We start from the raw sequence: 15,430 nt of genomic DNA on the forward strand, positions 1-15,430 counted from the left end.
CCCGCCCCCCCGAGTGCACAAATTTTTGTGCACCGGGCCTCTCGTATCTTTATAATTATGTTTAGACTGAGACCAAAATGCCCTGAGTCTTATCCACAGCCATCAATGGACTTTGGGACCCAGAACCAGCTCTGCTCTTAGGTGTCTGGAAGGCCATGGTGATGGGGGAAGGGCATTCTCTCCTGGGTTGATAGTCAGTGGGGGCAGACCCCTGGGGAGGCCACCCCAACCCCTGTGCCACACAAGAAGGATTAGTGGGACAGTGGTGGGAAGAAGAGATGGCGGTGATAGGAAGGGGAAACTAGCCTCCCCTTCGAAGGGACTTTCCCCAACCTTTTCCACGAAGCCTCCTGGGGAGTCCAGTTAGCAGGGGTGAGCGGGATAGGAGTGAGCACATTCTTGTCTTTCTACTGGCATCTTCCTGCCGGGGACAGAGACGTGTCCTCCACGTTAGACTCAGGGGATCGCAGGGGGAGATTAAAACAAGGGGGCAAGGGGGTGGGCGTGTCCCAGATTCCATAGAGCAAATGCTTGGGGACAGAGATAGCAGAGCTCTTTGTTTTCTTCTAATATCGCTGCTCTTTGATCTGTGGAAAAATAGTCAACTGCCATTTCCCCAAATTAGCCCAACGCCACCTGGATCCGGGGGTGCTCGCCTCCCTTCTGCAGGTGGTTCCTCCTCGTTGCCACGGGAAACCTCGCTGCCCTGGGCTCTAACCCAGTCAGCGCAGCCAGTTGTTGTGATTCAGCTGATTCGAGTTCCCACCCCTCTCCCTTTTGACATTTGCCATAGCGTGCATGGTAAGCTCAGAAAGGTCACTGGGGTTTGTAGCAGTTCCAGCACTCACTGTCACCTGACTGTCACAGACTCTGTGTTGCTACTCCATTCTGACTGTGCATGGTCATCATTCTTTTTATTTAATTTTTTTAAAACTAATGATGCAAATTGCTGGCTGCACGGCAAAACGACAGAATCTGATTTTTTTGGGGGGTGGTGGTGGTGGTGGAGCTCAAGCAAGGATTGACAGTTGTGATAAGTGCCCCAGATAACTCTTATTCACATTCATGTTTGAGATTCTTGCCTCTAAAAGATTCAGAAGTGCCTGTGTTTAGTTACTGTGTTTAATTACACACTAATCTCATTTAGCATAATTTTGGGTCAGGGCGCCATTTGTTGAGCACTTATTATCTACTGGGCATCGTGATTACTGACTGTGTTTAATTACACACTAATCTCATTTAGCTAATTTTGGGTCAGGGTGCCATTTGTTGAGCACTTATTATCTACTGGGCATCGTGTTAAGGGCTTTGCAAGGATTGACAAGACAGAATGAAAATGTGTCCGAAAAGTGAGGTGTGATTTAAACTTTTGTGCGTTGAATCATATTTTAAACACACAAGGACCTGTCGAGGTCAAGGAACTCCAGGGTAAATTCTTTTATAAAGAGAACAATTAGCCCCTAATTCATCATTTTCAAATTGAGTTGTTTTACACACTAAGACTTCTTTTGGTGAAGTTATAGCTGTTCTTGAAGCCAGTGTTCTCAGTTATGCTTAAAAAATATAGTTGGTATCCAAATAAGCATTTAGAATCAGACAAGAAAGTTAGTGCACTCCTTAGCCAAGATTGATGTTCAACTTGGTGAGCTTTTAATAACTTAGGCTCAGCTGTCACGTAGCATGAGGTCACTGGGGTTTGCCGCAGTCACGGAATGATGTCACAGGTCTTGCAGCCACACCCTACCCTCCACTCTTGGGCAGCCTGGTGCCAGAAGCCATTTGGGTGGAGGTACAGAAGCCACCAAATAATGTGTGAAGCCGTCCGTCCTCACCCGACTCTCCCCCTCAACCCCACCCTGACTGGGGGAAGACTTTCACTTCTGATTTTTTAAATATTGAGGTTTTGAAGTGTCCATGTGTGAATGTTATATTCATTATAAGTATTTTTGAAACTCTGTAAGGATGACATTGGTCTTTGAGAGACTATGAGTCTATCTCCTATAGAAATTTTTTCTCATAATTTTAAATACTGTAAGGATGTTACAGAGTGTATGTAGATAACCCGAACATATTTTGTGAATTTTCTAACCATGGTTAACTTGAAATGGTTTCTTTACCCACAGGACAGAACTCCACGTTTTGAAAGGTAAAACATCTCTCGCTCTGAAACAAGGGCCTGAGGGGTTGTTTTGGTGTGTCACAGAGAGAAAGTATCAACTGCAGTTAAACACTCTTGATTCTTATTCTGAGTTTCAGGCTCACTTATCTGAACACACAGGCTTCTGCTCACACAGAAAGAGAGAACCGGATCTCGCTTTCCATTCAGGCCACGGATCTGATCATTTGCAAGCCTTTCTTCCTCTCTCCCCCGTGCCTCCCACACCGCCCTTCACTTCACTTTGTTCTTAGCGTCTTAGACCCACTCCTCAGCTCCCTCGATTGGAAGATCCTTTTTATTGGCAGGTCCTGGAGATGGGCCCCGCTGAGCCGGCCAGAAGCAAAGTTTCGTTTCTGTTTCTAACTCTCCCCTGCAGGTGACCCCCGAGGAGTTTATGAACTACTATGCAGGGGTGAGCGCATCCATCGACACCGATGTGTATTTCATCATCATGATGAGAACCGCCTGGAAGCTCTAAATGTATGAACTGGGGACCAGGACCTTGGGTACAGCCTCGTGGCTCCAAGTGATTAAACATCAGCTCAAAACTAGGATTATAGTTGAGTTCAAGTTCATCCCACTGTTTCTCCCATGCCAACAGCGTGTTCTAGGGCAGAAACAAAGATATTAAGTAGTTAACTGTAATTTAACTTCTCTGGGCTTGTTTCCTTAGCTCTAAAGTAGAAATGAGTTGAAATCAAACCTGAAAAACTCTTAGAGCCAGGCTGATATGATTGGTATGACACCAATCAACATGAGGTGTCTTCCTTGGCCAGTGATAAAAATGGGAATATTTTAACTATAACCCCACCCATGCACCCACAGCCTATCTTCACCTCCTTTTAGACGGTTCATTTCTAGGTGGAGGATTCCTGTTTTTGTGACTGTCCATGTTTAAGTGCTTCAGTCCCAATTTGGGGACCAGAAGGAGACCATGCTTTGCCCTCAATTCTATAACCAAATCTTGCTTTTCTCTGACCACAGTTTAGGGAAGCCTCGGTTAGGGGAGTGGATTTAAAATGACATTTTGGGGTCATTGTAGAGGCTGGTGTGAGGCGGGGGGCCATTTCCCTGAGCAGCGGGGCCAGGACTGTTCTCAGTGCTTCTGTGGTTGAAGTTTGAGGCTGGGCTGTGCTCTCCACGGTGGGGACGTGTCATCCTGTGAGCACGCAGACCGTGTCAGGGAGCCTTCGCCTGGAGGACTGTTCCTCCCTCCTCTCCTTGCTGTTGGCCAACAGCCTTGACTTTCCCACCAGCACAGGGAGGTCGGTGTGACACAGACTAAGGTCACAGCCATGCTCCAAAGCAGACTGTCCCTCCTGACGCTTCGTGGCTCAAAGCGTTCTCCTCCCGGCTCCATGCCTGTTGTTCATGTGCCAGCAGCTCCCTGGGGAAGTCCTCTGCGCACAGGCAGCCTCAGCTCCTGGGAAGTAGATGCTGAGCTACAGCCCTCCCGCTGTGTTCTGTGTCTGGGCCAGAGATAAGCACTCGCCAGCCCTCTGGCTACAGTGCTGGGTGTAATGACCAGTCTATCTTTTTCCTCGGGGACACGCCCCCCCCCCTTCTCTCTCCTCTTTCCCTGGTTTGGGGACATGGATTGGGACAATGGTATTTTTTAAGATCTTATATCTTTAAGTGAGTCTGGATTGAGGGTCTGAACATAACCGCCATGCTTTGTATCAGTTCACTTGTTTACTTTTTATTTCTCAGACTTGGAAGTTGAGATCAGGATATACATTGACCTAAAAATGGTGAAAGTAGATGTTTTCAGAGGTGAATTATAGCAGGTATTAAGGGAGACACCTTCAATGACTTTGTTGTTGAGCAGCTAAACTCTCACCCTCATCACAGGCTGGAAGAGGGACATTTTTGTTGAGGATAAGGAAGCGAGCTATTTTGGATATGAATTACACAAGTCTGGGTTTCCATTGGATTGATTATCTAGGCTTCTGTCGAGGCTGGCAGGTCAGAAGATGCCAAGTGTCATGAGGGAGGATATAGAAATGATGTAGAAATCGGAAGAGATGACGAAGAAATGTGTAGAAGAGATACCCATGTCCTGTGGAGCCTGCACTATGCAGATTGTGGCTACAGCCAGGTCCCCAGTTTCCTGGACACGGTGGATTTCGAGCCTACTGCTCTAGATAGATTTGTGTCTTTGATTCTGGGTATGACTCATGGCTCCGCTTAACTGGGCCGTAGAGTTAGCATGTGATTCTGAACGAGGACTGGGCTGCAGCTATCAGCTTCGTCTTCCCCCGTTGTACGGTGCTTCCTGTCTAACTGGGGCCCAGGGCAGAGCTCTCAGATCTTAGATAACCCGTGCCTCACAGTGCATTTGGTCACATTCAGTCACCGCCCCTCTAGCAGATTTGGTCTGAGCCCACGAGCAAGGATTCACCAACGGCCTCTCGCCCTCCGTAAGCAAGATCACAGGCAAGGATCACGCCTCTCCTATTCTGAGTCTCATCTGTGATTTCTGGCCCAGTGGGAGGAACAGAGAAAGGCCATTAAAAATCATCTGTTAATACTTTTGGATCTATTTTTGGTTTATTTAACTTACACAATTTAAACATCACCCCATTATCAATTTAAAACGTAAGCACTTGGGTCAGAAGATACAACACAAGAAAGTTTCTAACGCAACCCTTTTGAAGACCTTACCTCTTGGTCCTGGGCCCCAAATAGGAATTAAACAAAGAAGAAAAGAGGATGAAATTAGCAGCTTTTTATGAAACAGGAACATGTTGTAGGTAACAATTCTGAGAGTCAGGTTTGGTCCGAACAAGCCACTAATATCATGCTGAATCTGGCTTCTAACTCCCCCAAAGGCAAACCTAGGCCAGAATGGAGGGGGCCCTGGCTCAGCCTCTGGTTCACATCCGCGGGAATTCCATTCATAAAGCAAATGGGAAATCTAAGACCCCCTGGGATGAGTTGTAGACTGAGGCAGAATTCTTCCAGCCAGTCCGAGGGGCTGATCTTAACACAGACATTCAAACCTGGATAGGATTTCTTCCCAGACCCTGGTAGCACTTTGGAGGATGGTATGTTGTTCTTTGTGACTTGATGGCATGTGTGGGGGTCATGTTGGGCTGGGCCCCTCTACGTAGACTGCAGATTGACTTTGCACACATCATGGTTTTAGGTTGAAAATACATCCCATCAGAAAGTATTTCTTGACCCTCTGCTATGTGCCAGGTTCTATCCTTGGCGGTAGAGCAATGAGCTAGAACAGTGATGGCGAACCTATGACACGCGTGTCGGAGGCGACACACAAGCTCATTTTTTTGGTTGATTTTTCTTTGTTAAATGGCATTTAAATATATAAAATAAATATCAAAAATATCAATCTTGCCCCAGCTGGTTTGGCTCAGTGGATAGAGCATTGGCCTGCGGACTCAAGGGTCCCGGGTTCGATTCCGGTCAGGGCACATGCCTGGGTTGCGGGCTCCGTCCCCAGTGGGGGGTGTGCAGGAGGCAGCCAATCAATGATTTCCTCTCATAATTGATGTTTCTATCTCTCTCTTCCTTTCCCTTCCTCTCTGAAATCAATAAAAATATATTAAAAATATATATAAATCTTTGTTTTACTATGGTTGCAAATATCAAAAAATTTCTATATGTGACACGGCACTAGAGTTAAGTTAGGATTTTTCAAAATGCTGACACGCCGAGCTCAAAAGGTTCGCCATCACTGAGTTAGAATAAATGCAAACAAAACTACTGGCTTTCAAACCAAACTCACAGCCCATGGTTGTTCAGCGATCAGAGAGGCGGAGAGCATGGGTACTGAAACTCCCCTCTCTGAGTCTCATTCAGCGTCAGCAGCCAGGACTGCGGGGGCCCTTCACATGGCAGAGTGTTGAGGAACGAGGTAGGACATTTGCTGAAGGTAGAAAATCTATCAAGACGAGGCAAGGAAAGCCCCCTCTATTCTTGGAGGCAGACAGTTGGCCCTTCACTTCTCTTGGCCAATGCGGATGCTTCACTGAGCCACAAGAACAGTGGGTAATGATTCAACCCGCATCAGGCTACCTAGGGATGACGTCCGTTCTGCTGATGTTTAATCAGGTGGAGAGATTAATGTAACCAATGTGTTCTTGGACGGTGTGTGGGTGCCTTCTCTCCTCCCCCTTCACGAAATTCTACTAACACCCTCTGAGTAGTATACCTTTCTGGATTTACGCTTAACTCTTTTGGGCTTAGAATGAAAAACCTCACACATTCCAGTTTTCAAGATTAGTCATCAAACTTGCTTTCCTGGAAATTACGGGCTGTTCTTTTAAATTAAGACCTTGTTGAAAGAGGCAACAGCGTTTCAAATTTTAGAAATGCTCTGGCTCCAGGAAAAACAAAGGCGCCAAGGATCTGATAGATCGCGAATAATGTTATTTGTATGTAATTGATCCTTTTGAAAGCCAATCTCTCTAAGCACAGTTTTGCTTGTCCAAGTTGCTTATATGAAAACTGCACAACGTTGCTGGAGAGAGCTAGTTCTTTTATTGTGATTAAAATGCCCCCACGAAACGAATCCCCTAAAAGTAAGGGTTCTAAAACAGATGCCGGGTGGAATCTGTTGAGAAACCTGAGCAGATGATTGATGGGGGTTTGAGAAGCCTGTGTGAGCGGCAGCCTTTCTGCCCTCTCAGGGTGCGGTGAGGGGCTGTGGTGAAACAGCTCTTCCTCTCTGAGAATAGCATGGCTGCTTGTCTCGTTCTCACACCTGCTCTGCCAAAGCCAGTGCAGAGTGGAAGGTGTTCTTCGGGAGGGAACCCCCTGCAAACATGAGCAGCCAGCCAGCCAGGAGCCGAGGCTTCAACAAAGGAACTTGCAACCACCAGAAAGGTATACTGCATGGGGAAAGGCCATCTCAACATGTAATCGACTATTTCTTTTGTTCTAGATTCTTCTCCCCACGAATCCCAAATCGAATGTATTTACTTATTATTTCTATGGAGTATTAACAGTAATTTCTGTTTCGCCAAAGTTCTTGTGAGCACCAGGGACTTCCAGCTGCTGTTCTTGCTTCCAACACTGGACCAGGGGCAAGCAGCTCAAATGTGCAAAGGGTCCCACCCAGCGTCACATGACACTGCCCATGGAACTATCATTCATCTCATGTTTCCTCCTGCGCTAGCTCTGTAGTCAGTTCATGAGGACCCAGAGCTGAAGCCCCTGAAATGACGCGAGATCTGAGTATCTAGTTGGTGATCCTGTCATTACAAGACTCGAGTAACTTTTTCTTTACTGACCTTAATGCTTGGCACTCAGAGGCTGGTGTTGATTCTGGGAACATCTTGATCTTGAACTTGAAAGGTCTGAGTTGCTGGTCTCCTAGAAACGCTCAGGCCACCTGCAGAACTGATGCTAATCTGTGCTCTGAGAGAGATTTCAGCATGGGGGTCTCAAGTAAGAGAAGATGCCAGGTGGCCGAGTGGCTGCTTCTCCCAGGGTTAGAGGGAGCCTCGGCCTGTTTCCAGGTTGGTGGGATAAAGTGCTATAGGAACGTAGGCCATTACCCAATGTCAGGCATTACCTTAGCAAACCCAGGTCATTCCTTTCATTTCCAAGGAAACTGGGAATTCAAACATCATCCCACAAGTTTCATACTTAGTCATGCCTAAAATCTCATTTAGCAATATCATTCAACTTCCATTTACTTGTCTTTGAAGCTGCAAAGTGAGCATAGTAAATTACCATTAATTCAGGCTCCACTAATTGAGCTCAATTTGATAGAGTCTGAGTGAAAATTTACTTTTGTTTCATCTATACTAAAAAAAGGGGGGGCATTTTCAGTAATTTGAAAAGAATTGTATGGGCTGTACCTAATTACATTCACATGTGCTCTACAGATACATGGAGATATTTAGTTGCATATACATGTGATTAGTATGCTGTTCATAAAAATTTCCCACATGCCCTTTAAAACAGTCCCAGGCCACTTCTTAGTCAACAGTGCTTTATTTGCATAACTGTAACACGAGTTACTTTCTAGATAGAGAGGCGTTCCTACATGTAAATCTTATCTTGATAGTATTTTTTTTTTAACCTTCATCCGGGTACCTGCTTAGAAAGAGAGAGAGATCAATGTGGGAGAGAAACATCAATTGCCTTCTGTATGCACCCTGACCAGGGATCAACCCCACAACCCAGGTATGTGCCCTGATCGGGAATCGAACGGGCAACCTTTCAGTGCACAGATGACGCTCAACCAGCTGAGTCACTCTGGCCCGGCTCTGGTAGTATTTGAAAATAGAAATTGAATAGCAATTATGCTGAAAAAAACATGATAAAGCAGAATTTCCAAGATATCTGTCATATAAATTTACAAATGTTTTCTTTAAACAGCTATACAAAGCTCCCAGTGGTAAGCTACCCATGCATTGAAAACAAGAACTCATCTCTAATGGCAATATTTAGGACATCATTTCTAGGAACCAGAGATGGAGAAGTTTTAAGCCACTAAGTTTAGTTCAGCGGTTCTCAACCTGTGGGTCGCGACCCCTTTGGGGGTTGAATGACCCTTTCACAGGGGTCGCCTAAGACCATCGGAAAACACATATATAATTACATATTATTTTTGTGATTAATCACTATGCTTTAATTATGTTCAATTTGTAACAATGAAATTGAGGGTCACCACAACATGAGGAACTGTATTAAAGGGCCGCGGCATTAGGAAGGTTGAGAACCACTGGTTTAGTTTATACGCCAACCTTGTCATGTTTTCCGTTTCAACTGTGCCTCACCATTGACACAGTTCTGATTTAAGAAAATTTCCTCAATTTACATCTTGAAACATTAGCTACTCATGCAATAAGAAAGTTCATGTAGGTTTGTATGAAACACCCTTAAAGTTTCCAAATCTATTTCTTCTTATCAGCTAACATGTTACATGTCACACTTCTTTGAAAGTTTGCCTCCCCGATGGTGCTTTTGGACCATTTAAAAATGTTCTTTGTGTGACCTTTCAGTCACAGGTGATAAAAGCTCTTCGCTGAAAATGATAAAGCCCTGTTCAAATTGTACTCTCTCATGCTCTTAAAAGAACAAACTGTAATTACCCACAAAACCCTTGTGATGACAGCCAAGACCGAGAGTCTGAAGAGTTGACCCTTCTAGGCCCATGGGGAACAGTATTACTCTATGGGTTGGTGTTAAGCAACAGGGGAGGTTAAGGTGAAGGAGAGAGAGATGGAGCCTAGGGCTGACTCCTGCTCTTTGGGTCTTTGCTCTTAACTCCATTGCCCATTGTAGGAGGTGTGGGGACCACCACGAAGCACTCACACTTATCCTGGCTAATTGAGAAGTTGGGGGAATTTGCCTTCTAGCAACTCCCACCGGGCTAGTCCCTGTGCCCTGCAGTTGGATGCCAGGCATCACGTCACGTACTCCTCGGTGCCCAAGGACCCTGGGACGTGTCCCATTCTCTTGTTCTGTCCCTGCCGAGCGAGGTGTGTGGTCTAGACTCCCTTCCTTTCCCTACCTGTTCCCTTAGCTAGTTACTGCTCTACTCTACAGTATTAATAATAGGCACCAGTATGCTCACAGGAAGTATGCTCCAGAGCAGGGCTGCCCTGCAGGGCCTCCTGCGAAGATGGGAATGTTCCATGTCTGCTCTCTCCAAGACGTCAGCCACCAGCCACGCAGTGGCTTTGAGTGGCAGAAAGTGTGCCTGAGGAGCTCACCTTTTCATTATAGTAATTTTTATCTGAATGCAAACATGGGATGGCCCTGGGGGAGCTGCAGCTGGCCAGTGGGCAGGCGGGTCTTTGGTGGCTCCTGCAGATGCCCCGCCTCCGAGAGCCCGCTTAGAGGGGATAGAGGGGAAGGCAAGCCAGCCCCCACTCACCTGACCCAGCTTACCTGCCAGCGGCGAATCAAGCCCAACAGGAAATAGTTCAGGAAGAATGTAAAATGCTCTAGTGATTCCCATATTTTGACGCCATTCCCTTCTTTTTCCCCTGCCTTTTACCCCCCTCAGGTTTCAAAAGAAGACTTTTTGAACTATTACGCTGGTGTTAGTGCTTCTATTGACACCGACGCCTATTTCATTTTAATGATGAGAAAATCCTGGAGATTATGACTTCTGTCTGTTAATTCCTTTGGAAATCAGGGACTCTTGGAGAGTGGGATGAGCTTGAAAGAAGTCCAATGCTCTAGATTTTAATAAGGTGTGAACTAAAGTTTCTGAACGACCTGGAATTGTAAAAGCAATAGATCTCCAGTTATCTTACTTAATTACCTAGAACAGGTTCATTTCCTTAAATGCCTGAGGATATATTTATATGTTTTTAAATAATAAAGAAGGAAGAACCGGAAGAAGGAAGGAAGAAAGAAATGAAGGAAGGAAGGGAGAAAGGAAGGAAGGAAAGAAGATGACCATTTATAGTGGGGCTGGGAGGTAGTTCTTAGGGAACGAATGCGCTTCTTGTTATAGCTCTTCCTCTCACAGGTGTAACCATAGCTGCTCCCCACACCTTCACCTGGTTTACTGTCTTTGGAGTCTATAGCAGGAGATGATAATGAAAGGATTGGAGGGACGTCTCACTGTAAAATTTCCTGAGCTTGCTTTAATGTTTCTCTTGGTGAATACTTTATGAATAAAGTTGGTTTTCCTCTAAAACTTAATGACTTTGGGGCTATTTTAATATTTTAAAACAGGGCTATAAACTCAGAAAATTCCCACATGTGCATGAACAGGGGACATAAGTGCATCAGGTGGGAAAGAAAGGTGAGGGAGCCCAGCTGGCCCACCAGGTCGGAAGCTGGGCTCTCCGGGGTGGGCACACCTGCTGGATCAGGCCGTGAGGATGAAGGAGAAGGCACGGGGAAAGGGAAGTGCCTACTGGAACCCGGAAGGCTTTCTGGAGCTGCAGGGGAGAACAGGACTTTGACACTATTTTTAGTCTTTTAAACCCATTCTAGGTTTCCTCCACGAGGCAGCTGATGCCGGGTTTTCAGACCCATTTCTCTTCCTCATAACTGCTTCTCAGGATACAAGAAAGTCTGTAAGTTGATTACACACATACCCACAAGGCCCTTTGTCTTGGAAAAAATGTAGAGCTGAGGGTGAGAGAGGAGATGGAAGGAAAAAGCCGAGCTTCTCACACTTTAAGGAGCACGCAGATCAGGGCGATCCTGTTAAAATGCTAATTCTGATTCTGAAGTCTGGGGGCGGGGGGCGGGGATGGGCGGGGAGGGAGGGAAGGATCAGAACTTCAGTCTTTCTAACAAGCTCCCAGTATGTTGATGCCTCTGGTCTTCAAATAACACTTTGAGTAGCAACGGTAGAGATATACCAGCTTGTACATTTGCAGTGCATTTAGCTTATTATTTGCCTACCTTTGGTTGGCCATCATAATTTATGATTTTTGACAGCTGGGCCATCCTCTCCTTGTCTTTAAAGTCATGGAAGTATGAAGGAAGCATCAAATACAACGTTTGTGCCTCCCAGGTCCGGTTAGGAGAGCAATAGCACTTCCGAGAGGCCTTGCGTGGTGGCATCAGAACATTTCTCCTAGTCCAGGACTGAGTCCTGCGGATCTTCTGGACTCAAAGATCTGTGTCAGCCCACCGAGAGTTGGTCTCTAACTTAAGAGAGACCTCCGTTGAGCAAGCTCAGAGCACTGATGCTAAAACTGCAATGCCAAGTCATTAATCTACCCTGGAGAATCCAGTTCTCATGTTTGTTGAGACCAGGTCACGGAACCTCACCTGGGCTAGAGGATATGAGAGAATGACAGTGTAGCACTCAGTTCAGGGTGGCTTTTAGCCATTTATTCCCTGATACTGTTAAGCAGTGCAAGAGAATGTACACGTGGTATGTTAGGGTAATGCCACCTGATGTAACAAATAAACCCTCACATTTATAAAAGCTCAAACACAATATAGTAAGTCCCCACTTAATGTTCGGTTCTGTGACTTAAACTGAAATGACATAATGAAACCGATTCTACCACAGGCTAATTGATAGAAACAAAATTTAAGTTCCCACAGCGTCTCATCAATGTTATGATGAAATGATATTGAACAAAACAACATTGCATTTATTTTTCACTCCTGAGATAGCGTCATGCATCTGCTGTTCATCGTCCCCCATGAAGTGATTCCGGGCGGCAGATTGCTTCATTCTGTGGTTCTGCTATCTCTAGGGCTTTGTGATTGATGATATCCTTTGGTCTGAAAGTGACACCCATCACTTCTGCTTGGATGATAACTAGTCACATGTTTACATCTGAGAGCAAAGGAGGCTGGGAAGGATAATTCCAGGCAGGAAGCCTTATTGCCAGTGAAAACCTATCTAAATCAGGAGAGCACAAAATTTGGTGGACAACTAGCTTTCTCTGCCGCTTGAAATAGCAGTCCCCATTGCCTCCGCCCCCCTTTTTTTCCCACGGAGGCATGCTCGGTGGTCTGGGTAGCCAACATGGAGTGAGATATTTCTTTGCCAGGTTGGAGAAGTGTAGAACTGAGGTCTTTCTGTGGGGATTGTGGCTATGTCCTCTCACACACACTGGAACACGTTATTTATGTGTTAAGTGAGAAAATTTTTGCCCTAGTGTCAGATCTCTCGTTGGAAAGCTAATTATAATTATGAAGTTCTTTGGCCATTGGAACCAGAACAAAGGGTATGAAGATTAAGTATTTAGTGAAATTAGGCTGACAGTTAATCGTATTCATCTTGCCAAGGAGACCATATTACTCTCTTGCCAATAGTCCCTGGAGAGGACTAACAGAGATGCCCTCTCTGACCTCTCTCTTCACAGCTGACTAACAGCCCATAGGAGAGACACACTCTTCACGTTAGATGTGTTCATTAGACTTGTCAGTGACATCATTACGGTCAGCCCTGCCGGGCCTGCCTGGGGGCGATGCTTATCTCTACAGTGTGCTTTTATATACCTCTGTTCATTCACTGTGTATAAAATATCAGTGTAGCCCAGCCGGCATGGCTCAATGTTGAACATTGACCTATGAGCTAGGAGGTCAGGGTTCAATTCCAGGCAGGGCATATGCTGGGTTGCTGGCTTGATCCCCAGTGTGGGCCTGCAGAAGGCAGCCAATCAATGATTCTCTCTCATCATTGATGTTTCTCTCTCTCTCTCCCTCTCCTTTCCTCTCTGAAATCAATAAAAATATATTTTAAAAAAGAAGAAGAAGAAAAAATATCAGTGTAATTTTAGTGCTGCTGTGAGGGCTCTAGTATTTCCTTGTAATTTGAAGTGTACCTTACCGTAGCCCAGTGAACTGACCACAGACAGCAGGTACTTTCTTGCTTCGTAGTAGAGGGGAAATTAATCAGAAGATAATGTGACTAAATCCACACGGTTTACTAAACCATGGGAAGGAGGTGACTCAGGGTGAGGACCACCTAGCTGGTTTCAGGATGGGGGCTGGGCACCAGCAAGACCAACCACCTGCTTAGAGGCTTGGAACTTTGGGCCAGCCCACCTTCTGAAGAGCAGAGGGGTGCTGGAGATGGAGCTCAGGCCCAGGGACAGTGATGTAATCAAGCCCGTCTTATCATGTACCTTACTAAGACCTCTGAACACGGAGGCTCAATGGTTGGTGAACACATTGATGTGTGGATGTGCTGGAGGGTGACCCTGCTGGACTGCAGGAGGAGAGGAGAGAGCACTCAGCATTTCTTCTCCGATTCCTTCCCATGTGTCCCTTCATCTGGCGGGTCCTCCTGATTTATATCCTTTATAATAAAACTGTAATTGAAAGTGTAGAGCTTTCCTGGGTTCTGTGAGTCATTCCAGTAAATTACTGAAACTGAGGAGGTCACGGGGACCTGCATTTTAACCAGCTGGCTATAAATTCAAGACTTCCATACAGAAACCTTGTCTGAGGGTCCAGCCTGCCTGGCCTGCCCTGTGGAATCCAGACCAAGACTGCAAATTCAACTCCTGCTGATGCCAGCCTGCCAGCTTGTCAGCCCTCACTGTGGTATGAACTGATTTCTCAATATAAAGCTCTCTTTTCTCTCTATACACCACACACACACACACACACACACACACACACACACACACACACCCCAACACACTGTTTGTTCTGTTTTTTCTGGAGAACCTGACTAATACAGAAGTACAAGTGGCCTGGGAACCCCCAAAGTAAGAAGTAGCATCTGATGTCAGAGAATTCTTGTTGAGGATCTTGCCCTGGAACCTGTGGGGTCTGCCTTAATTCTGGGTGGGTAGGGCCAGAATGAATTACAGTACTCCTAGGTGGGGTTGAAACAGAGTAACTAGATAAGTCGTTATTCACTACATTAGCTCATATTTCAAGGCTCAATTTACAAGTTAAAGCCTTTACATCAAGCATGTCAAACTCGGGGCCCACAGGCCGCATGCAGCCCACAACGAATATTTTTGTGGCCCAGCCAATATAACGGTATGTAAGAAATCAAAACCATTATTAAATTTTTATAACTTAATTTTTACAATATCCTGTTATACATAATTATTAATAATGAAGGACAACGTTCGGTAATGACTGATGACTATAATCGTGTTGCATTCATGTTCCTTAAGCGCCTTACCGCAGGCGCACCATTTCTCTCCACTAATACTACCAGCGAATATTTTAGCAGCCGATGGCCACATCATTAGTCTTGGACTGACTTATTTGGTGTGCGCAACAGGACATATTTGATTTTTGGAGAACAAGAAAAATAGGTTTATTTGCATTACGCTTATTAATTTGTGCAGTTATTCAGTGTCTGGTAAGTTAACGTTCAAGAAAAAATATTAATTTTTATTAAAATGTTCTATTATTTTATGTTAATGATGACTCATTTATTTCAGCCCTTTGTATTCAGCATGTCTCTATTGAAATAAACCCACATTTCTATGAAAATTGTTTTTATGTGGCCACATACACTTAAACCTTGTTTATTTGGCCCGTGTTAGCCTTTGAGTTTGACATGTGTGCTTTACTAAATCTTCCAGTAAGATTGACTTGCTCTCTCAGTCTCCCATGCCTCTTTTGTTGAGTACATATGTACCTTTATATCCAACCTACTGGTCAGATGGATAATAAAGATTACTGTATTTTCTCTAATATGCATTCAGGCTAGCAAGTCACTATTGTGCTGTTGTCAATGGATAACAGTATCTTTATTTTAATATTAAAATGTTTCCTGGTTATTTTGCATTTCTGTCTGATGACTAGCACAGTTTATACTTTGCAGAAACTAATTTGTAGTAAAAAGGAAAAGTCCTTTGGAGCCTCTGCGAGTCCTTCTCCTTGATGAGAAGT

General features: G+C 45.1%; 1 protein-coding gene across 2 annotated transcripts in view; it reads left to right on the forward strand.

Moving 5' to 3' along the window:
- CAPSL (calcyphosine-like) overlaps window positions 1-14,060 on the forward strand; it is a 28,030-nt gene extending 13,970 nt beyond the window's left edge. The window contains exons 5-6 of one of the 2 annotated variants that reach the window (XM_005872597.1): window positions 2,535-2,638; window positions 14,006-14,060. In XM_005872597.1, coding sequence (XP_005872659.1) covers window positions 2,535-2,636 — 102 coding nt within the window. In that variant the 3' untranslated portion in view covers window positions 2,637-2,638; window positions 14,006-14,060. Of the gene's footprint in view, window positions 1-2,534; window positions 2,639-10,145; window positions 10,741-14,005 lie in introns of those variants that run through there. The other variant, XM_005872596.2, reaches the window with a different exon arrangement.
- Window positions 14,061-15,430: the final 1,370 nt, after the last annotated feature.

The sequence above is a fragment of the Myotis brandtii genome, unplaced genomic scaffold (assembly GCF_000412655.1).
Source record: "Myotis brandtii unplaced genomic scaffold, ASM41265v1 scaffold384, whole genome shotgun sequence".
In the NCBI taxonomy this organism is placed as follows: domain Eukaryota; kingdom Metazoa; phylum Chordata; class Mammalia; order Chiroptera; family Vespertilionidae; genus Myotis; species Myotis brandtii.